At 39.2% G+C, this 24,437-nt stretch overlaps 2 protein-coding genes across 4 annotated transcripts; one reads left to right on the plus strand and one right to left on the minus strand.

Moving 5' to 3' along the window:
- Window positions 1–1,332: 1,332 nt before the first annotated feature.
- chic1 (cysteine-rich hydrophobic domain 1) lies at window positions 1,333–5,726 on the plus strand. Its single transcript, XM_056770243.1, has 6 exons — window positions 1,333–1,480; window positions 2,120–2,174; window positions 3,025–3,180; window positions 3,554–3,610; window positions 3,985–4,044; window positions 4,439–5,726. The coding sequence occupies exons 1-6, from the start codon at window positions 1,338–1,340 to the stop codon at window positions 4,487–4,489; spliced, it is 522 nt and encodes a 173-aa protein (XP_056626221.1). The 5' UTR covers window positions 1,333–1,337; the 3' UTR covers window positions 4,490–5,726.
- A 2,016-nt stretch (window positions 5,727–7,742) lies between these two features.
- Window positions 7,743–21,396, minus strand: lnx2b (ligand of numb-protein X 2b). 3 transcript variants are annotated; one of them, XM_056769854.1, is made up of 10 exons: window positions 21,183–21,396; window positions 17,439–17,990; window positions 14,572–14,762; window positions 13,206–13,402; window positions 10,930–11,331; window positions 10,714–10,848; window positions 9,466–9,640; window positions 9,108–9,351; window positions 8,809–8,967; window positions 7,743–8,701 (listed from the first exon to the last, which is right to left on the minus strand). In XM_056769854.1, exons 2-10 carry the CDS (start codon window positions 17,831–17,833, stop codon window positions 8,566–8,568), a joined length of 2,034 nt encoding a protein of 677 aa, XP_056625832.1. In that variant the 5' UTR covers window positions 17,834–17,990; window positions 21,183–21,396; the 3' UTR covers window positions 7,743–8,565. The 3 variants fall into 3 exon arrangements, with proteins under 3 accessions (XP_056625832.1, XP_056625833.1, XP_056625834.1); XM_056769855.1 differs by lacking the exon at window positions 21,183–21,396 and adding an exon at window positions 19,979–20,234; XM_056769856.1 differs by lacking the exon at window positions 21,183–21,396 and adding an exon at window positions 18,665–18,852.
- Window positions 21,397–24,437: the final 3,041 nt, after the last annotated feature.

Below are 24,437 nucleotides of genomic sequence, written 5' to 3' on the forward strand. Positions count from 1 at the left end.
GGTATAACGTTTAATTCCAGCAATGTGTAAATAAAATGTTTTGCAAGAAACATTCAAGGAGTTCTGTTCTGTTATTTACCATTCCTCGATGTATTTGTGTTTAATGATGGAAGCCTCTTTAAAATCCATTATAAATCGGGTTCTGGTCCTTAATAATGCCTGACCGCATTACATAGCCGAAATATGACTTTATTTAACCTACACGTGTAACACTTTCCTGTAATTTTGCAACAGGTTTGCCAGTAATTTACTGTAGATTTTTTTTTACTACTACTTTCCTATTAGTACTTTTTTCAATTACTTTAACCAAAATTAAAACAATTTGACTTTTCGGATTCAAAATGAGCAAGAACAGACAAAAATGACATTCTTCCTAAACATTTGGTCTTGTTTTCTGGTAAAAATATTTAAAACTTCTTAAATTACGATACATTTACATAACAAGAAAATTGACCTGACATAATATTATTTAGTCTTGTTTTAAAAAGAAAAATACATTTACTAGGAAGGTTCGTGCTTGAAATAAAATTGTAAATTAAATCAACAGTAAGTTGCTGGCAAACCTGCTGCGAAGTTACAGCAAAGTTTTACTGTGCACTTTATTTTATGAAACCTTACGCATATGGAATAACCGTTTTATTAAAGCAATAAGCCCCGAGAAGCAGTGGGTTACGGTGCATTTTATAACAGCCAAGGGAGCTTTAGACGCCCTTAATTTTAGCTGTTATAAAATGCACTACAAAACACGTTTCAGATGTACAAAATAACATTGATCGTCGGTCAGGACATAGAAAAAATCTTATGAAATTGATGAAAACATTCATTTTTCTGCACACACGTGTTTTTTTCTGTGCAGTTTTTTTCATTGAAATAGCCCTTTTGTGATCAGCCCGACATTGATGGTTTCATTTAATGAAACATGCGATTGAATGATAAAGTTAAATTCAGTTTTTAGAAAGGAATTTAAAATGAACACAAACGTCTTGTAATAGATAATTACAACTTTGTGCCATAGATTGTTAAGGATTTGGCGAAGGTTTTGGAAAGGTTTGACCTCGTCGTCATGTGTATTTGATTACTTTGTTTATAACAATATATTTTCAACAAATATAAATACTTAAAAAAAACTTTTAAAAGTTTAAAGATCAATCTCAGTACACGACGGAAAAAACGTTTTTTGAACATTAAACAGTCTCTTAATTTAACCTATCTGAAACTCCATCCACAAATCTTCCTCTTTGGTCGACCAACACGTTTTTCTGAAAGTGACGCCTGCGCTCCTATGATGCTTCTGCACGACAATAGAGTGACGTCATATGCGCTGTGCCGGAGACGTCATGAGCGTCCTGCTGCCCAACATGGCGGACTTTGATACCATTTCTGAGTTAGAAGAAGAGGATGAGAGGATTGTCAGTGAAGAACATCTCGTCCGATACTGTCCCGAGCCCGTGGTCATGCGTGGGGCCGGTCACATCACAGTGTAAGCGGTTGAGTGCTGTTAAACGCCGTAAGATGATGTGTGCTGCGTGTAGCCTCCATGCTAAGCTCACTGCATGTTTTTGTCGCTAAGTTGTGGTAAGAAAACACACGTAATGTTAGGCCATGTACCCTAGCAGTGATTTTAAGCGGAAGAATCAGCCATCCTTAACTCGAAGTCTAGCTGTTAGCGCAGAGATTTATGGTTTTATGGCTGGCCTCGGATAAAACGCACCCTGTAACTACACACAGACACACACACACACACACACACACACACACACACACACACACACACACACACACACAGGCAGTCATCATTAAGATCTTCGCCTAAATGTAAAATTGTGGGTAACTGTATTGCACACGTGCATAAGTACATTTTCGATAGATTGATATGATGTTTTTCATTATTATTTTTCCCGTTGAACAGTAGCTTTACGTCACTATTTTTTTGTCAATTATTCTCAATCGTCCCTAAAATACATTTTCTAAGACGAGGTTATATAGCTTTGAGGTTTTCTAAAAAATCAAGGCGGATGTAAAAAATGATCTTTATCACTTTTTGTTGTTTGTGCTGCTTATCATTCGTCCAAAGTCTTAGGTGACAATCATTACTTACTCATAAAATATGTATTTCCAGGTTTGGGCTAAGCAACAAATTTGAAACCGAGTTCCCTTCGGTTCTCACAGGAAAGGTAATGATCTCCCACTCATGTACATTAAATCATATCGTTTGTTGAGTTGACCTTTACCCTTCGTATGACTCGTGACAACACCAGCTTTGATTCACAGAAGTGAATGTTCCCTAAATGGTTTAAATCGAAGAGTGCTGGGTGTGTGCCACACAATCTGTCAATGAGTAAACCGTCCACGGCCCCGGTAGGCCGGGACCCCGGCCCTGAGAGGACACCGCTCCAGGTGACGAAATAATGAAATAAAGACTGTGCCATCCACATGAATGGGAAGCTTCCTGGGTCGGACGCAGAAAAACAAAAAGGCTTCAGGGAAAGAGCAGGCAGAGGGAAGTGCGGGGCAATAAAACAGATCTCCAGTATTGTGACCCAGGGTGACATGTGATGGATGAGGTCAGGATTATGATGACTGAAGGGTGCAGATCAGGCATGCTGGGCTTTATTCCGAGGTCTTTGGCTGTTTGCAAAGAGACCTTTGCATCCTGTCATAAAAGATTACGACCCCGGTTTTATGGCGTACATACCCGAAGAGGAATGAGCAGCCATTCATGTTGTTTAGACGGCGCAGCCACAGGCCGTGGGCTTATCTCATCTTTTTGTCCTCCCTTTGCCCTGAGAGTGTAAGATCTTGGTTGGCAAGTTACAAGCGTACAATTGCAAGATCTCCATTGAGCATCTGCAAACATGTTTTACTTCCTTCCTGAAAATAAAAGTCTGTTTATTTTCCTTTTGTTCCTAAATATTGATTTCCTGAAAGCTTTTGATATAGATGCATGCCATACTTTTCTCTGTTAACATGCAATGATGTCTTGCTTATTTTCTGTATGTTTTCTGTACGTCCTGACTACCCCAGGTTGCTCCAGAGGAGTTCAAGACGAGTGTCAATCGAGTAAACTCGTGTTTAAAGAAGAACCTGCCGGTTAATGTAAAATGGCTGCTCTGCGGTTGTCTGTGCTGTTGCTGTACAGTAGGCTTCAGTCTGTGGCCTGTCGTATGTCTCAACAAGCGGGTAAGTCATTCCTCGGATATGACCAATCCTTCCCCCGTCAATCCATGCACCATTTGAACACGCACAGAGCAAACCCCTCATTGAGCGAGTAACTAACCGCATCCACTTATTACCAGTGCGTTAAGATGATCATGGCTTGTTGAATTATATGCTGTGGAAAGGTGGTGATTTTACAACTACAGATTCTGAGTTATTGGCCATGACGCACAGCTTACAAGGTGGTTAACGGAAGGCTTCAGTCCATAAATGCCTCTGAAGTCTTCATGGCTTAAGAGTTTTATTGGCATTTGTTAAACATATGTTTTATAGGGTGATTAACACGAAAACCGTGAGTGAGCGTGTGTGTTCATTTGTAAAAACGTATATTTTACAGACGCGAAGATCCATGCAGAAATTGCTAGAATGGGAAAACAACAGACTATATCACAAGGTAAGATCCTCAGAAGCTCAAAGGTCTCCCCGACTTTCTCCCGTCGCATGTCTTGGTGTGTGGTGGATAATGATCATTAAAATGGCTGCTAACATTTGACCCTGTCAACCGCTCATTCCCCCGCAGCCATTTTTGTCTGTTGCGTTGATATAGTGCAGAGGCTGACCAGACTATGGAAAGGTCAGCTGTAAAAAGCCACGTTGGTATTGTTGTGTCTCGAAGCTTTGATTGACAGCCAGTAGCTGCACAGACACATTAAGGAAACTCCTCTTAAGCGCCGACCTTAGCTAACCCTTGAGTGTTTGAGCATCTGAAGTGCATGCGTGTATCGCACGGCTTTGTCTAACGCACCTCTTCCTGTGTCTCCTCTTCAGTTGGGGCTACACTGGAAACTCAGCAGAAGAAAATGTGACAGCAACAACATGATGGAATATGTAAGTTTATATGCTGTGAATTTAAAAGGATAGGTCACCCCCCCAAAAAAATCTGTTATCGTTCCTCACCCAATCTTTTTGACTTTCTTTCTTCCACTGGAACACAAAGGAAGATATTTTGAAAAATGCTGTTAACTTGCCAACATTAACTTGCATTGGTTTTGTGTCCGTACAATAGATGTGAATGGGGGCCAGAGTTGTTCGGTTACCTAAATTCTTCAAAATATCTACTTTTGTGTTCTTCGGAAAAGGAAGTAGGTCATACAGGTTTGAAATGACAAGAGGGTGAGGAAATGATGACACAATTTTAAGTTTTGAGTGAACTATCATAATAACAGAAATGCAAGCTAATAGTGTGAACTTGTTTGACACTCTCTTTGTTCTACGTCTACAGGTTATTCTTATAGAATTCTTGCCAAAATATCCTATATTTAGACCTGACTAAAAAGGAATTGTGATGGAGCCTATTGGAAGGTCCTTGATTTCCCTCCTTAGTGCCTTGTATATATATCGGATTGAGGGTCTCAACAAGACCCCCTCTCCTGGTAACCTTGTACAGTAGAATTTGCGACACTGTCACTTTGCTTTAGAGCAGATTTTGCACATTTCCTGATGTAGTAGAAGAGCTGTTTGTGTTGCTCCGAGATGTTTAGTTACATGTAATAAGTGATGGAAAGAGAGAAAGCTGGTACGGTTTAAAAGTGCATTTACCCCAAAGAGCCATCATGTCATCCCTACACAATATATTATGTTATCAGAATAAGGCACCTTATGGTGTGAATTTGCCTTATGTTAAAGGACAACATTTTTAAAGACAAAATTGTTTGTGTAGGAGTCAGAAGTGGATTTGACTAGTTTTGGGAGTTGTCGAATGCGTGTGCAGAAAGTGAGCGATCTGCTACTACACGGGGAAGTCAAGCAACTGACTTGTATATATCCTAGACAAGATGTACAGTGTGTTATGCCATGTTTACATTATGTAATTTTGCCGTAATTCGTTTATCGCCAAGATTTTATTGTAGCATAGATGTTTATATGCTGTGTCTATGTAACTTTACAGTTTATAACAATCTGTTTACCCAGTAAGCCATAAAATGTATGTACAAGATGCCACTTGAGTTAGGGCTGAATATTGCACTTGAGCACACAAGGACAACTGAGTTTCATCTAATGTCCTAGAGGTTTTTGATATTATATAACAATATCATTAGTGGCACGTTTCATAACACGATCTTGCCAATCAAGCAAAATTTGTTGCAGAGAACAATGTGTCATCCATTTCAAAAATTATTTCACATATGCAGGTTTTGATTTATTTAATGCATCATTTTTTGTACCCTGTATTTTTGTTTATTTGGTACAGTCACGTCTTAGAGTATCTAAGTTTATTCATTTTTATAGGTTTACTACAAACACGGCATTGTAAATGTAAGGGATGAAACTGCTCCTTGTGTTTTCTATCCTTGTATAACATCTTGCTCCATATACTGTAGACATACTGCATTAGTTGAGTGCCTCTGTAGATGGGTCTCGAGAGCAAGCTGTTTCGGAGGAATGATTCTTTGCCTAGCAATCTAATGAAAAGGAAGGAATCTGCTCTTAGTACTGGTTCTGTTAAAGTACCTGTAAATGTTTGTCCCTATCTAATCCTATGGAAAGATTAAATCAATTCTTGATTTTGATGTTTTTGAACTACTCTCTCTTTTTGTTACACCATCTGAAAGTTGAATAAATAAGATTTCCATCGATGTATGGATTGTTATGAGAGGACAATATTTGGCCAAGATGCGACTGTTTGAAAAAATGGACCGTGCGGGTGCCAAATATTGAGAAAATCACCTTTAAAGTCGCCTAAATCAAGTCCTCAGCATTGCATATTATACTTACAAAAAATATCTCCATGGAACATGATCTTTACTTAATATCTTAATGAATTTTGGCATTAAAGAAAAATCTATAATTTTTACCCACACAATGTATTTTGGCTATTACTAAACTGGTTCATGTGCTTAAGACTGATTTTGTGGTACAGGGTCACACATAGTTTCATATAAGGTATGTTTTAAATGACCATTTTTTACTCGTTTAGTTTTTACTCCAGAGCAAATATGTGGATCATTAAAATATGAGGTTAAAGTCGAGTCAATACAGTCTGTGATTAAATTAACTTTTACCGTCTTAGTTTGGTCTTTATAAAACAACTTTGATATTTCCAAACATTTTTATTTAATACACATTTAGTAATTCATTTTTGTTATTTGTAGTATTTGTGATAAATGTTTTATTTTACATTATAAAAAATAGATTTTTTTTTTGGTTTAAATGATTACAGTAGCAAGATTATGAAAGATGTATTATTATTACTTAATCAATTTATGGATATAAAGACAGAAGTAACCCATTGGTCTGTGTGGACGGTATAAGGTGGGGGAGGGCTTAGCAGAGTGTGAAGAACAAACTAAACTCAGCACGAGCAATTCAGCTAGATTTGAATGGAGTCTGTCCATGTATTTAACCATTTATTATTTAATCATAAATATTTTAAATTATTGATTTGTTTTGATTTCACCAATACATTTTGAGCTATATACGGCCTCTAGAGGGCAGGCTAAGACACTGAAGTAAACCCCTGTAGAGTAATGTAACTTTTAAAGTTTATTTATAATAGTTATAAGTTGAATGGAAATTTGTGGATATTATGAGTACTGCTCTGAAATGTATCTGAACTATGCAGGTTGTGTCATATTGCATATATATATTATGTCCTTTTTGAAACAGCAGGTTTTCTGTAGGTGCTTGGTGACTTCCAGATGTTAGAATGTTACAAAGACATTATCATCACACCAAATTTTATATTTCATACTATATAAAACAATCGTTCACAACTGGAAACCTATTGCTGCACAAGTTTAACCAGTCAGCAAGAATTTACACTGTTAATCCGTAGGTTCAGAGTTCAAAGCATAAATTCAAAGTGCACAGGGCTGATTTACATCCTCCAGAGATGTTTAGAGTGACAGCACATGTCCCACTTGCCCTTCAAACTACTCAGATGGAGTGATACCCAACAGACCAAAGCTGCTGTTATTGCACGGGAATCCCAAAGGAGCTATAACAAATGATTTGCAAGAGTAAAACATGGATCTGTCGTATTAAAGGGATAGTTCCTCTTCTAAATGAAAATTCTATCATTACTCTCTCATTTAAACCTGTATAAGTTTCTTTCTGCAGAACACAAAAATCCTTTAAAAAATGTTGATACAAGAAAACTGTTGGTCCCCATTGATTGGTTTTGGATCCATACAATAGAAGTCAACGGGACAAACAGTTTCGGTTACATTTTTTAAATATCTTCTTTTGTGTTTTGCAGAATGTTTAAAATGACAACAGGGTGAGTAAATGATGACAGAATTTTCATTTTGTAGATGAACTTTTCCTTAACTCTTCCACATCAGAATAACATCTCAATGAGAGAAAAACTGTGTATAATCCATACTGGTTTAACTTGCTGATGTCACATACTGTTCTTGTAAATCAGGTTTTGATCTCCTTTTATATTTATAGGATAATCCCCAGTAGATAACATGAAGGCTAGATGTATACAACATTAATACAATGGTTTGTAAATCTACATAGGTTAATAAAATAAAAACAGACCAAATGGAACAGAGTGCACTTAAGTCACTACCTGACAACAATGGCATAAAACTGAGTCTTTATTCTTTCATCATTGCAACACTTTTCCACTGCTATGCTATTCCGAAGAGAGCACATCAAATCACTGAAATGTATAACGAACAGGTCTCAAAAATATTCAGAAAAAGGATTAAAAGATTGGAAGATGGAATTTTTGGTATACAGGCAATTAAGGCAAGGGTGGATCAGTGTGCGTTTGTACATATTTATATGCAAGGCACCCAAGAGAAAAATTCCAAGAAATATTTTATACAAGCCAAGCTGTGGGTTTAGAAAACGGCCCATCCTAATTCCCCAACAGCAACTACACAATTTTACACTAGTGTAAATACGCTCCGAACACATAACAGCATCAATCCAGCCAAATTGAACACAGTGTCAAAATGACACATAACTGACCATTTGAAGTCATTCATAAACCATCTACAAGATTCTTAATGTTAATATATGTAAATACAGTCTTAAATGTTCCATTCTAAAAAAAATGTCCCAGACAGAAAGCTGGTTCAAAGTTAAAATGTCTCAATTTAAAACTTGTTCAAACAGGAGATTAATATTTCCCCTAAGTCAACATCCTGCATCATTACAGCTAAGCAGAGAACATTAAATACCTGTGAAACACTACTACCTCTATAGTGCGGTGGATTAAATAATAACCTTCCTGTGTGGCTTTAAATCTGGATCAAAGATTATTAGCTATGGTCCCTGATTTAAGTTCAACCTGTTCTTAAGGAAGGACAAAAATAATAGATTTTTCTATTATAATAGATCTGTGCATCCAGTTTGTGGTAGAAAAAGTAAAAGTTGTACGATAATAGGCAAGTGTTAAACCAAACTGCCCGGCCACGAGACCACGGTCAATGTGACTTTGTTCTTCTGCAGTTTCAGCATGGGGATCAGGGAGGAGTTATTCATGCCGACTGTAGTGAGTCCATTTACAGCCACGATTTCATCACCACAACTGCAAGAGATTACGAGAGTTGTTTTAAAGTGAAATGCCTTGATGCCTTAAAAATGTGTAAATGAATAAAATCTTGCATATAATAATTCTATCTCAATGTCACTCACTTGAGACGGCCATCAAAATGGGCTGGTGTTCCAGGCACTATGGTCTTAATGAAGAAGGGCTGCTGGCCACGGCTCTCCTCATACCCCCCGACGATACTGAAGCCCCAGCTCTCACAGTTGGTCTTCATCAGCATGATATCACGACACCAGTGCATGTAGCTTGTGTTTGAAAAGAGATTGATCATCAAATTATACATTTTGACCCTGTTTGAGCCCATAAAAACGTCCTATGACTTTCAATCATAAAAAAGGATAAAAATTAACCGATATCTTGCTAAGCAAAAAAAGCGTGCACCAACCTGGGCAGGCCTAGCCAGCGGGTCCAGAGAGGAACCCAGTTAATATCATCCTCTTTGGTCCCCTCCTGCGTGTCCATGTCTTCCCTGCTGCTGGACTCTCCATCCTGTTCTTCCTCATCAGTGAAGGTTTGAATGACTCGCAGTGTCACGGTACTCTGAGCGGCCTGGGTTTTTAGGATTGTCACCGCCTCATTGTAGGTCAGCTGGGTCAAGTCAATACCATTTATACTCAGCAATATATCACCTGGGCAGCCGTAGACATGACAAAAAAAAACAATTGAGACTTAACAGAACACATGACAGTATTTGTATTTAATGAAAGTAAAATACAAGACAAAGAGATTAACAGAATTCCGACCTGTTTTAATGGTGCCATCTCTGTGTAGGCAGCCCACCGGCTGCACACTGGTGATATAGACGGGCAAACGGCTGCGACCGTCTCTCCCACCTGCAATGGTGATGCCTAGAGAGTGTCGAGGTTCCTTTTTCAGAGTCACTGTTTTTTCTTGACTGGAAAAGCCACCTGGAGGCTCCTGGATTGAGATACATACACATCAAATCCCATGCACAAAAATGATCATCACTTTAGTGTAGCCCACACCTGCCACCTACTGCACACACTGGTCACTGCACATCTTGATATCACAACATGTAGCCACAATACAGATGTTTGAGTTGCCGACAGAGTGACTAAATGATATTTTGGGATAAGCGATTGCTTTAATTATTCTCTCTGAAACGTTCTAATCTGATAACCAAGGGGATGGGCAAAAACTGAAAGCTTAAGTCGTGTGCTCGTCTCCTGCCGTGAAAACATTTGTAAAAACAAACATCTCAGATCCTGCTGCGAGGCGGAAAGATGCGTCGATGTGAACAGCTCCGACGCGCTGCCATCGTAACTCATAGCCAGTGCCAAAGCAACTTCTCCCAGTTTCACCGGAGTCTCCAGACTTCCAGAGGGGGAGGGGGGACTCTTCCTACACAGCGGGGTGGCCCTTCCTCCCAGCATGAGTTAGGGCTTCATCTCCACAGGTGAAAGCTAACTGTCACCAGCTTTGATCCCCAGCAACAAACAAACACAGTGGCTGTAGAAGCTCTGAGAGCAGCACCCCGGTCCTTTTGATCAGAGACGAGTACCAGAGAGAGGGGGGGCATCTGCTTTCATCTCCCACTACCCGACTGTATTTGCTGCCTGTGCCTTCAGCTGGTGAGGAAGTGTCACCAAAGAAGGGTGTGACTGGTCTCTGGGTGAAAAAACTTCTCGCGCACATATGTGGTCTTTGAACAGCACAGCATATGAAACGTGCAATGAACATGCACGTTTTGTTTCATAAATTGGTTCCTTCGAAGGGATAATTCACCCGAAAAATACAAATTCTGTAATTTATTGACCCCCATGTAATTTAAAACCTGTATATGACTCGTTTCATCTGTGAAACACAACAGAAGATAATGTATTTTGAGAAATGTCTCTTTGGTTTTGTCCATAAAACGGAGGTCAATGGGGACCAGTGTTGTTTGGTTACCAACATTTTTCAAAATATATTTTTCTTCAGAAGAAAAGAAGTCATACAATTTGGAAAGACATGAGTGTACGCTGCTTTACCTTCGTAAAGGTGGAGCGTCGTCTGAAGTACTGTTGCTCGGGGACCCTCCTGGCTCCTCTGCTCTGTCCCTCACCCCCCTCCTCAGCGGGATCAGGACACCTCATCACTACAAAGTTCACCCTCATTTCACTTGCCTGCAATACACAACAAACACTATAAATGATCCCACCGATCCCAGTAATTCTGGGAATTCTGTCCCTCTTCTCTCTCTTTACCTGTATGATTGTAGCAGCGCTCTCAGGGGTACCGTGTCTCAAGTCATGTCCATTTATGCCCAGCACCTTGTCATTGTTCCGCAGTTTCCCATCTTTGGCAGCCAGGCCTCCAGGTAGCAAGTCCAGGATGAAGACCCCTGGCTCCTCAGACTTTCTGATGAGTTTGATGCCCAGTGGTTCAGAGCGGTCACGCTTTACCAGGGTGACTTGTATGACGGTGCCAGGGTTCTGGTTGGGATTAGCTGGCTGTGTCGGGGGTGAGGCTGAGGGTTGTGCGAGATGTTCGGGACGGGGCTTGAAGCCCTTTTCCTGCATGACGGTCAGCCTGAGGCGAGAACCCGACAGCCGCAGTACAGAGATGGCACGACTGTGGGGTACAGATGCCAGACTGACGTCATTAACCTGTAGTAGAATCAAGAACGCCACATTGTTAGTTTTAACATACAGTTTACAAAGAGCTTGATGATCTTGAGAATCTGGGATAAAGACCGGAAAAGTTCAAACTTTGAAAATATTGTGTAATGTGTAATACAAACAAAAAGTACATTGTTTTCACAGCATATTAAGAGGATTTTTAGATAAAGTGTGGACTGAAAATATCTCCTCTTATGCCCAAGGCTTGAAACAACCATTTGTGATAATCAATGAAGTGATGAACGAGAAGGGGAAAAGACAGATCCTATTTCAAGAAATGTAATATATATTGGCCATCCACAGATCTCTTAATGGATAACAGCTCCCTCAAAAAAATCAAAGGAACACTCTTAGGCAAACAGATGATCATAAGGCTGGCTTTATTCAGATTTTCATGTATATGAAGAGAAAAGACGACAAAATAAGTGTACTCTGTGTGGAATCTGAATGTAAAGCAAGTTGCGCTGGTTTGGTTTACTAAGGCATTGCATTCCAGGGCGGCCAGAGGCAGAAATCCTAGGAGAGCGGAGGAATGTGGGAACTAGAACGTAAATTTATTCTTAACAGAGAGAAAAACTAAAAAGGGAAGTAAATAATTGTGTATATGGTCTTGTAACCGTTGTATGCTGTTCATGTTTTTGTTACTCAGTCAATGTTTGCAGTTTTCCCAACAGCATTCGATTTTTTAATAACTCATGTATGTAAAATACAGATGTTTACTTGATCCCAATTACAAGGAACATAGACAGTTTGGATAATATATATATTTACAATTGTTAAAACACATTTATGATAAATTTGACATGTAAAATCAACTCAAAGAAAAATCTACGATATGGGAAAAAACATGTTTATCTGTATAAATATAAATATCTGAGGCTGAATTTATTTGTAAACATAACATAAGTTCCCATAGACCCAAACACCACACTAAGGTTTTTTGTCCATAAATGTTCTATAAATATAAACTTATGATCTACACTGTTTGACAACATTTTCAAAGTAATAAGCTGTTTTCACCCTAGTGTCCTTCCAACAAACTTCATAAAATTATAGGTAACATTTTTTATACATCTTAATAAATTAATGTTTATAGTACTGTTTCAAGTCCATCATAAGGTCACAAAATTCAACTTGAGAATTAAAGGATGACCCAATTTCTATTAGGGAACAGCTAAATATAATCAATTAAAGCTTGTGTAGAGGAAGAGATTTACTTATCATTTACTACTAGATGCCTGCTGAAGATGATGAACATACATCTGAAATTATTTAATTTTTTCATGGTCAACCACGTGGTCGCCTGTGGAAATTCCCCAACACACAGTAAAAAAAAAACGAGAGCAGGAACATGACTAGAATGTAAACACATCATCGCCAGAGTGTATACAATGACAAAGTGTGCCCTGGACAGATTTTGAGAGATAACTGAGAAAACCTGTGAAAAACATTCTACTAGAGGTATCTCAATATACCAATATATTAATAACCATGATTAGTGATATCGTGATGTCACGCATAATAATATTGTAAAAAATTTAGCAGCAGGTTGAGACTCCAACCATAGTAGGTGGTGGTTTTGCACCCATGAAATGTTTTCCGTAGGGCCACAGCACATACAAATTCTGCCTCCTTTACATATTTTGAGTCTGATTCATAAACAAAAAGGAAACGCAAAATAAAAGGTAAATTTGGCCTAAAGCATTATTATTTACTAGATACTGTGATAATATATTAAAAACAAATGATATTGCTCATGATAATCGTGTAGCAAAAATCTGATGTTGTGATAATGCTACACCCAAGAATGGAAGCTGGTAATCTAAAACTAATAAAGCACTTTGTGCTGAGGTGTGTCTCACCTCTAGAATGTGATCTCCCGGGGCCAGCTTGCCATCTCGAGCAGCCAGTGAATCACGCACAATCTCCTGGATGACGATGTTACCCAAGGGCGAGTCCTTCCCTCCAACTATACGCAATCCCAAACCCTCCTCTGGATCCTCTCGAATCAGCTCAACCACGGTCGCCTCTGCTACAAGACTGGACCTCAGAGGGGTATCTGGGAAATAATTAGACCATCAGGAACGCCAATATTCTAGCTGCCAAGTACTGTAACATATGGCAGTAACACAAAAAGCTTTTTCCTTGCTTATGTTTGCTTTGGAATGAATCATTCATCATAGCAAGCACTGAATGAATAATATCATTTTCTCCAGAGATGACAGGACAGTTGCTAGGTAACTTTGTTATGATCAATAGCATATTCATGAACCCAGACAGTAGGTCCAGACTACCCTCAGGAGATTTCCAGCAATAGACAGTTATGGGTCATAGTGAATGTCAATTAGATACAGGTTCTCAGAGAGCGATGCATTGAAGTTTGTTGGTTCTAATCCCCTAGTATTGTTTAGCAACAATAATAACATCCTGGTACTCCTAACCCACAAGAAAAAAGCGACATCAAAGATTCCCTGTTTTGGTTCACTTAAAAGTAAACACAGCTGTAAATCTCTGTTTCCACCATCTGTGCTACACTTTTCTCGCCCATTTACACCCATACATCAACATGTTAATACAAAAACGCAAATAAAACTTCCAGTGTCCAGTCTTTACCTAATGGCACATACTGGTACAGAACAGCAATAACTGTGCTTTTTGCACAAAAATGTAAACAAGCCTAAATTCAACCAAATTTAAATATTCTACTCTTCTAATTAACATATTTCACTACTTACGTCATATCCGTGATCATAAACCTTAATGCTACAGCATATAATGATATTGAAGAGAATTGTGTGCTTTTAATTTTATATCAACAGTTTGGGCAGGGCTCTTTTCTATTCAAACATGACAATGACCCTGCGTACAAACAAAGCAAGATTCGAAAAGAATCGACTGATTCAGTCTGCATAAAGCCCAGACCTGAACCAAGCTGAACACCTTTGGTATGACTTGCAGTCTTTGAGCCACACACTCATCAGAGCCCATCAATGACTTGTACACAAGGGTACAGTCATTGCAGAACAGAAAATGGCCCACACAAAAATATACTGTATTGTAGGCTACAGTATAGCAATAATATTTGGTTTGATTAAAATTCATTAAATAAATAAACATGTTTATTAGACGGATGCATCCAAATTCTTTGGTCATATAGTATACAATAAGGATATTTGGGGCAGACTGTCATGAGGGAGGTACAAAAAAATCAGAAAGCATTTTTTATACCGTCTTCCCCCTCCTCATAGGCGGGATTGACCAAGCCAGGTTCTGTGGGTCCAGAAGGTTGAGTGGTGCGTGAGATTGGCGTGGATTTTGTATCAGCTAAATCTCCATCTGATTTGCTTCCCTTTAACTCGTTCCAGGATGGTCTCTTCCTTTTTTCTGCCTCCTCCCTGAGCCGTCTGAATGCAGGACATCTGAGAGAGAGAGAGAGAGAGAGAGAGAGAGAGAAAATTGGAGCATTGTTAGTCAAGGGAACATCAGCATCATTACTCAATGGTCTACTGTTAATTAACCTACAAAAGTTTCATTACCAAATGCCAGCAGCAGTTACTAAAAATAACCCAAAGATGCATTAAAGCTGACTGCAGCTCTGGAGCCACTTTATTCTGGAAGTCAGCAAAAACAACCGCAAAAAACCTGAACAAATCAATGCTTACCCATTTCAGCTCAAAGCTTCAGGTTAACATTTAGTTATCGCTATTAATTCTACATGAATAAGTTGGGAAAGTTGGGAATTTTTAGCATAGAAAGAGGAGCAGCTATGCAGATGAAGAGACTATCCTGGTGCATTGCAGGGATGGAGATGGAACAGATCAGCCAGGAGCAGAATCAGGTCTAACCTGGATTTTGATAAGTCAACATCTCCCTTGCCATCCGGAAACCTGTACAGCTGCTCTACAACCTTTAGACCCCCATATTACATCACAGAAACAAATACATCATACACCACAGGGAAAACCAGAAGGGAGATGAACGCTGGGGCATAGGGTCATCGTTTTGTTGAGCCTTCATTGATCTTAGGAAACTGTAAAATCTATAAAACATACAATGGTTGCGTCCGCGTGTTTGCCTCGGTAAAATTGTAAAACTGTTTAAAGGGGTGGTGCAACGGTGTTTCGTGTATTCTGACTTCTTAATGATAATAAACATGCTAGCTTCTCATGCTTAACATGGTCAACTTATCATAAAAAGAATCGGGCGTATGACATGGTATTTCTGTGCTTGATACACTTCCTCAAGGTTCATAAAGGGTTTTGGAAAGTTTTTTTCGAACATGAAATTCCCTTATGTAACAATTTTTCTTAGTCCCTTACAGGACAATTCTCCCCAAAAAGCATGCCCACATGTCAACCAGGGAGAGTGGGAGAAAGAGCACACCCACGGCTTAACCACATAGTGCAGGAGACAGCGCACTCCCATCAATGTGCTCCTTCAATTGCAAAATTCAGCTGTGTCTGTTTGTTCACTGCATTTGGGTGATGGATGTTATATTAATGGTGGATTTAACGCTGGATTTAGAGATCATTTTAAACTGATAGATCGAGCAGTCCCAGCGCTAAAAGAAGCCGGTCATGAACTGCATGCGGTAAGTGAAACTGCGTAAAATGTCTGTGTTTTGCATTATGTAAACGACACAAACTTACAGTGAATCAACAGGTTCCTGCCAGGTGTAAAAGGGTGGGCTAGCATAAATCATGGGTGGGCATTTACCACACACAATACGCAAAAAAATGATGTTTGTAAATGTTAGAAATTTTTAATAAAAATGATATTGCAGACAGCCCATTAAGTTTTGCTTTTATTGGAATTCAACAAACACTGCAATATATGACTGCAATACATGCAGGATTTAAATGATTTATGATGATACAAAAAAAAATATATGTATTCATTACAGAAGACTGAGAGATTAAAACAAAAATAATTATTGTTGATTATTGCCTTTTATATAGTAATAGTTCTAATAGTAAAGTATAGTTGCCTTTTATAAAGCGTTTGATTTTACTGATGTTTAACTGATTAATACAGCAGTTATGTATACCGGACATAAATAGAAGCCTATAAAGTGGGGTAAGAACAATCCCCATTACTGAACGATCACTGACTGGTCCAAGAGCACGCAGCGCGCCTAAACTTAACTATTTTGCACAGTTTCGCTACCACATGCAGCATGAATTGGGGTGTTTGAGATGGAGAGAGACAGATTTATTTCTGAAGCGGGATCTATGGAAGATGGAGCTTTCAGTGTGATGGTCAACAGGTAAAAATCTAGCCTATTGCAAGCAAATATTAGCTGTTTGCTAACAGCATAAAATAAGACTGAAACAACTCCCGTTACAATAAATGAATCAGACTTTAGTTTACAATTACTTTTACATGCTGTTTATAATAAACTCAGAGTAAGCCTAAAATTCCTTTGCACAGTATCTTGCTTCCACCATAGCAAGTAGCATGCTTCTCTGTTACAAACTAAAGCCGATCGGTGAGTGAAGAGAGGCGTTGCTTCCAGCCAATAGAAAAATACTGAATTTATTTTTATTTTCATTGGGTGGACAGACAGTTAGGTGGGCTCAGCCCAACCTACCCATGCCTGGAGCCGGCCCTGGATCTGATGTCAACTGCATTATATGGTTCCTACTGATTAATGTGATTCCTTATCAAGTCCATTATGCAAAATAAGTCTTAACCAGTTTTGTACGAGTCAAGCCAGCTCACTCTTTTATACTCAACTCTATTCTTTAATCCAGCTCAAATCTCTCAGTTCACATGAAACCTAGATGAGTGGAATTCCATAAATTTTTCGAGCAACTAACATAATGACTACAGTAATGCGTGTGATCCTTATTTGGAGTGCTTTGAATACAGGGTAACCATGTTCGCACAAGTTGTACTTACGGGCTTAACAAAACGTTATGTATGTGATTAAGTATGGCACTCAGCTTTAGATTTAACCACTGACTAATTCCATTTCAAACCCATATAATCACAATACCTCAAACTCCTTCCACCCCTGGTGATTTCAAACCACTATTCACTGCTGCGTTTGTTTTGAATTCCATCAAAAATGTTGTGAAATGGCACGCACTAACCTGTTGTGCAGATGGGGCTGCAATTCACAACGCTGCATGCTATGCTGGCACTCGCTGCGAAACGGGCACATCACGGTGAGTTTGTCCAGCAGGTTGCGCACCAGGAGGCTAGACGTACGGCAATGCTGTAACTGAAGCCGCTGGCGGTCTACGGGGCAAAAGTCTTGATCGTGGAGAAAGTTGCTGAGGCACTGGAAGCAGTATGTGTGGCCGCACGGCGTGTCCATTGGCTGCAAAAGAGGCTGGAGGCAAATGTGGCACACCAGTTCATCATCCACCTCATCCTGGTATTCAAACAAGTGACTGTCATGACCTTCGTGGTACTGCCCACATTCCTTGCACACCCGCGCCCACGTTACGCCAGCCACTGGCAAAGGCACCTTAGGCTCTGTCATGGTCTCGGTACAATGCTGGCGTCCGGCTGGCTGAAGATGAGCGCCTATGACTCTTTCTCAGCCTCCGAAGTCCAGCCTCATCAGGTGTTAAAGGTGAATATTTCCAATCCAGACAGACAAAGAACAGCAAGCTGCTTCATCGAAATACCACACGTTTCTGTTGGAAAAGAGAACAAAGAAAAGCTGAAGCTCACGTCAGGCAATCTTTTTTTGGCTCATGCCGACTGGACAGGAAATGACATGGATCCACTTAACAGCAACAATATGGGGAGAGGGCTGCAGCTGTATCCTTTCCATGAGTTTCCTCAACGATAGAACTCAAAATCTGAGTTTTGCTAACTATCGATGTTCAAGTCATTAAACAGGTTAAGCTCTATGAAACGTGGAACAAGAACTCACCTAAGAGGGAAAACAAAGGCGCTACTATAAGAAACACAGAGAAGCATTTAAGAATGGTATAGTTATCCCTGCCTTCTAGTCAATGACTCCTTCTGGGCCAATCGGTAGTGGGGAACTTCCTCCTTCGAGCACATAATCTTTTCTTATTCCATCTTCAACAAAACGTTGTGCCGAATAATCCTAAACTACACACAATCCTATACAAAACATCTGTAATGCTCTAATAATGCTATACAAGAATTTCCATTGAGTAAACCCAGCGCAAAAAAAATAATCACTCAAGGTGATGATTCAATCAAACCAATGTTTTTAATCAAGTGCTAATCATACACATTGGTTGAAACATAATCCCTGTCAAACTTCGTAAAAAGGATAACAAAAACAAACATGTCCCCTAATGTATGCGAGGTAGTAAATCATTTTCCAACCCACCTCAAATGAAGGCGCAGTCAGACTCCCATCAGCCACTGCATGAAAACAAGAAACTCAAGCCTAACAGCTGTGCTGGCCGCCAGCAGCCTGACTGAAACCAGAGCCCGGCATCTCAACTATAGGAACAGAGCGTATGTGTGTGCAAGGACGTTCAGTTAAAGGGGCTCTTAACAGAGCGGAGAGAAACGCTCAGGAGGAGGGGTCGATGCGAGCGTGTATGCGTGTGACAGAGGAAGAGGGGCAGTGTGTGGACTGCTGATATACTAGCGCAGGCAGTGCATTTTCAGAACTAATCTCAACCTCTGACCAATTACACAGCACACTGTGTGTGTTGTCCGAGGTCAAGCAGGACATTCTTTTTCTGTCTGACTGCCCATTTCAATATTCGACTGATACCTGTAACCAACACGGTCCTGTGAGCTCAATGATTTACACCGGTGATTCAAGGTCCAAAGAAATGATAAACTTAAAATAAATGTATACACAGTAGATCCTAACTCACAAAGACCCTGTATTATTTTAAAGTCAAGAAAATAGATTTTCTTTTAAATTCATCTGTTTAAAAGGATGCAGCAGATGCACTGCACATCTATATTGAGCTTGCAACTCATTTTTATTTTGTTGCCAGGATGTTTTGGGTCATTGCCAGGATGCAACAATATGGTTAGGTTGTTCTTGGTCGATGATTTTCATTTTATATTCTCGTTCCAAGAAGACATGGCAGATGCCTTCCCTTTAATAATAAGTTTGTCCGTTTAGGGCAACTGTAGGAACAACATGGCGAATTCCATGCAAGGGGACCCCCGGTGTGTGTGGATAGAAATAGCTCATTCTAACATAATAAAAACATAACACTTCATTATGTAAGGTCTTTACGCACCTTTAAAGACATAGTTATGTAAACAAATTAGATTGCATTTCTGTCAATAGATCCTCCAAAAAAAATTACACATTGGACCTTTAAGAGACAAAGTTTAACACTACAAAAATCAATACAGCCAATAAATCAATACTGCTTTAGCAAGAATCACAAAATACTGCCATGTTCAATAAGTAACAATAAACATTTTATATCATAAAGCCTGTAGTATAGTGATATGCTGGTGTCATCTTCATTGAGGCAGTGACCCTGGCTAAGATAGATGGACCCACAGACTCATGGGAGTATCTCACACAAAACCGAGCAGCTGTCTGTCGAGTGTCGACCCCTCTTTTCTAGTAATGATCCAGAGTATGTTATTAAACATCCCTAGGTTGAACCCCGCTCCAAATCTCTCTTCAAACACCTCCCTGAGTAAACAGTAGGTCACTTACCAGTTTGTTTATTTCTGATTGTGAACTGTTTTAAAGTCCATTTAGTCTTTCCAGATGTTTCAGGCAGCAGATCGATATTATCAGGCTGTTGATGTCATAAATCAAACACTATTCCTGTGCACTGCTTACAGAACAAATGGTAAATCAAAGAAGACCCAGTCTGAAACGCTCTCACCTACCCAACGCTACCAGGGGCCATGAATCATTTGCTCGGCCACACCTACACAAAATAAAAACATGGGCAATGCCACGGCCCAGACAGAATGAATTCGTTCGGAAAGCATACCAGTGTACTGATGAATTCACCTGGGGCGTTACTATACCTTAGAGTCAACAGGAAAGTGAGAGAATAGCAGTTTAGGTCCCTTTGCGCAGCCTCAGATTGACACTTCAGGTCTCAAAAAGGAAATATGTGTGCTTGACTTCTAGTAAACATTAATTGTTTTTAAACAAACAATCTCTTAATATCTATGCATTTCACAAACAAATACTGCATGTCAAACACGTTTTGGAGAATGAAAGAAAAAGATGAAAACATCAATAAAAACTGATCACAGATCGAAACGGGGCAGAACAACATCATATTTGTTTAGCTTTGGTAGCCTGGCTGTGTATTCTGACATTGGACACCTTCTCAAGAGGGTGAAACCCACCTACAACAATCTCACTTTATATTTGACAGAACTAATAACATTAACGGCATACATTAAACCACGGAACGCATTTTTGCTTCAAGTATAACATACCACCGAGCTGTTATTATATTCATGTATTTTAACCTTTTACAAAAGGTTTGACCCAAGCACGTTGTTGCAGGTAGATGTGACACGAGGGAAAAGTCATAAATCATTGATCAATCAGCTGACTGTATAAACAGATGGTAACCTGGACGACCAAACCAACCAACTGCCCTTGATACTTATATATTAATAAGAAGAATTATACAAGTAACGTATGATTCTCTCGGTGCTCCTTTAACTTAGTTACGTTCCCCCACCCGCCTTCAGAAAAACACCCACAACTGCGTCGGTAGTGACCTAGGTGACATACGCGATATAACTAATAAACATTCGTAGTGTTTTCCTTTAACCACCTCCAATTATTCACATTCAATGGTAAAATCACCATAAAGCTGAACTTAAAGGTCATGGTTAGAAACGAGACGCGTCAGACACTTCGCGCTCGAGACCGAAACTAGTCTTACCTGAGCGAAGGATCTTCCGGAAGTAACAAAACAAAGAAGAGGTAGAAATAAAAAGATAAATCTCCCTGGTTTAGTCTGAGCGAGGAAACATTAATATTTCAGCTTTCAGACTTTTCCATGTCCTGATGACTAAACGGTGCGCTATTGATGATTACACGGTTGGCGAGAGGTGAGTTTCACACAGAAGTGGACGTCACGCTTTCACAGGAAGTGCGTGCAGGTACCTTTGGACTCGGCGCGTGGCGTGCAGGTGCGGAGGTGTGTAATGCCTAAAAACTGAAAACTTGCTGTTGAATTCATCCAGATGTTTTGACTTGAAGGTGTTTATAGAGTTTATAATAATACACGGAATGTTATCTTCAAGTTTTCTGTGTCACAGCTAGCAGACATTGTTAGAGAGACAGAAATCATTGGTATATTAATTATTGGGGATATAAATGACTAGTTGTCAAAGTGGGTTTTTATAAGGAGGAAATCTCACTAAAATAGCCTGAGGTTTGTCCAAATTTATAGTTGAATGTGTAAACGAGTCATCTCTAGAAAGATATAGATTTTTATTTGATTTCCAAACTCAGAATAATGGTAGCTTACTTCTCATAAATATCAAACTAGGATATTGTAAAATGTATTACGTGTTATATGTGTATACAATTTACCACAATATTTGTGTTAAACAGCAATGTTTTTGCTGTTTGGATTTAGCTAGTAATACTGTGCTAAAGTGTCTCAATAGCGGCGACCAGAGGTCAGCATGCGAACTGTATCATTCTTTTTATCTGGGCGATACCTGAATTGTCAATATAGGGAAGTCCATGGAAATATACAATGTGTCTGTTGATCTAATGAATCTGCTTCTGTACTGGGCATTTTCATGCAAAATTCAGAATTGTCACATCCATAATCGTCCATAGTCCATGAAAATAAAATAACTATTTTGTGTTATGTAAAGAGCCATCCCTTCTCCATTTGTCGGGTATTGTTACTTGATTTGTGCATTTTTGTTCATAAGAAAATCCTACAATGTACGTCTATCTCTATCTTGTTATTTTTGTCACATAACGTATGTATATTCCCCACATCTTAAATAGAAAAACATCTAGAAACTGATAGCTGTCTGGAATCTATCAACTGGGGGTTTAGGAAGATAATAACTGATGGTGAAATATATTCTCTGAGAGTCTGTGCTTCACGTTTTGACTCCAACTGTCACATCCTTAAAGCTGGAATGACCCTACTGCATTTTTAATATCGTAAAGACTCCAAATGTTTTGAAAATGGTGTAAATGTTTTGTGTCAGCAATCCATTACGTCCTGGCAAGACATTTGACCTCTTTATCAGAAAAACAACCTTACATGGGCACCATTCATTTTAGTATAATGCACTTGTTCAACTGTGAAGTGTCCTCCTTCAAACAATTCATGTGTATAATTGTTTTACGGTTGCATAATTAATGAATTAATTGCAATGACCTTTGCTACATTCTCTGAGCAGTTTTCATAAACAGGCGACTTAAAAAAGCAACTCCGCAGGAGAATATTTTTAATGAAATCTTATATTAAGTATAATTTGAATAACCCTTGTTATAAATGAATAACTCTTGTGCTGTGATTCCACTCTCCTCTACTAGGAGCTGGTGAGAGTGGAAAAAGCTCTTTAAATGATGTCCAATAAAGTAATAATTCTTTGTTTGTGATCCTGCGAGTTAAAAGGTCTTTGACACTTGAACAGTGTCAGCTTCTCCCCCCTGCAGGATGCAAGGGAAGTCTGTCCCCTCATAAAAGCTCCGCTGAGGCTTGTTCCCATTGTGATTTATACCCCTGTAAGTCCAGACAATGACTATTGCTGATAAAACCAATCACTGTTTAGCTAGACATTTCTTTGTTGTGTTTCAGAAAGACGTATCTTCTTTAAAATACTGCATAGAGTAGTTTTACTAATTGCAAAATAGATTGTATTATCTAACAAGTAGGTCATACCGCATTACATTACAATGGCTAAGGCTTATATAAATGTTAACAATGTGTTCATATTTGTCATTGTTACCTAATATTGTAATATGAGCTTGTAGTTGAACCTAAATTACACCGAGTGCACAAACATCACCAGAATGAAATGTTTTCATAATTAAATCAAAGTAGGGAAAATGTAACATTGTTTTTCTGTTGAACACCGAGATCAGCTGATCTAGTGTCACATTTGTCCAGCTGTCCTCAGATGTTTACGCTTACATTGAACAGTGAATAAAAGCCTGTGCTCTGTCATCTGAGACTTCTGTAAGTGCTAAAAGTTACAAAATTTAACAACCAAAGAACTGAATTGTATGAAAAATCATACTTTTATAGCTAAACTGGTATCGTGATAGATCAAATTAAGATCCAACATTTGAACTAATCTAATTCATCAAATGTTAAAGCATTTTAACATCAGTATAGCCGCTGTATCACACAAGGTCACATGCAAAACATTCTGGGTGACCCTGCCAGTTGACGGGAAAGTCTGTGTGCATGAAGACATGGCTGATGTGAAAGGGCACCAAAAACAATACCAACAATGAGTAACAGACCGACCCTTTTGCTGAATCAGTCCTACGGGTCCTCTGTTTGAGCACAGCTCGCACAAATAAGAAAGAACACGTTTGTCTTTCCTGGGATCGGTAAACATCCTCAACACAAACAGCACAGAGAGGGAAGAAAGTCACACCAGCAGGCCAGCTGTACTCTCACTCTGTGTGTCTTTTGATGTCTGTAGGAGGTAACTGATAATGAAGGATTTTACGTCTTAATTCTTTTAATTATCTGTCTCAGCGGCCCATGCGGGACTGATAGAATGCAGAAGTATTCTTGCATGTTTGATAGTGTCATACCCTTGTAAACGATTTATTTTAACTAGTCAAAAGGTATCTGTTAATACGGAGCATGCATTGATGGCCTGCAAAAGCTTTGGCTTCAAGAAAAAGCATGCATATCTTTTACTTCACTTCACTTTTTCCCCATCTTCACTGTAATGGTAAAATATGCCTAACTGCACACACACACATATAAACGTAAGGCCCTAAGGGTTTCTCTTAACATGCGCACTTACAGACCTGGTGCAGGTGCAGTGAATATTACAGCTGTGTTGCTAGGAAGGCCAATGAAGGCACATTAACTCCACAGGCAGTTCCCTCCCTCTCATTCAATACGACTCTCCCCCTCCTCAGCCAGACAGCCAGGCATCTGTTTCAGGCTGCAGGTTGCACCCCCGACTTTAGGCTC

This window comes from Triplophysa dalaica, chromosome 16 (assembly GCF_015846415.1).
Source record: "Triplophysa dalaica isolate WHDGS20190420 chromosome 16, ASM1584641v1, whole genome shotgun sequence".
NCBI classification, from domain to species: domain Eukaryota; kingdom Metazoa; phylum Chordata; class Actinopteri; order Cypriniformes; family Nemacheilidae; genus Triplophysa; species Triplophysa dalaica.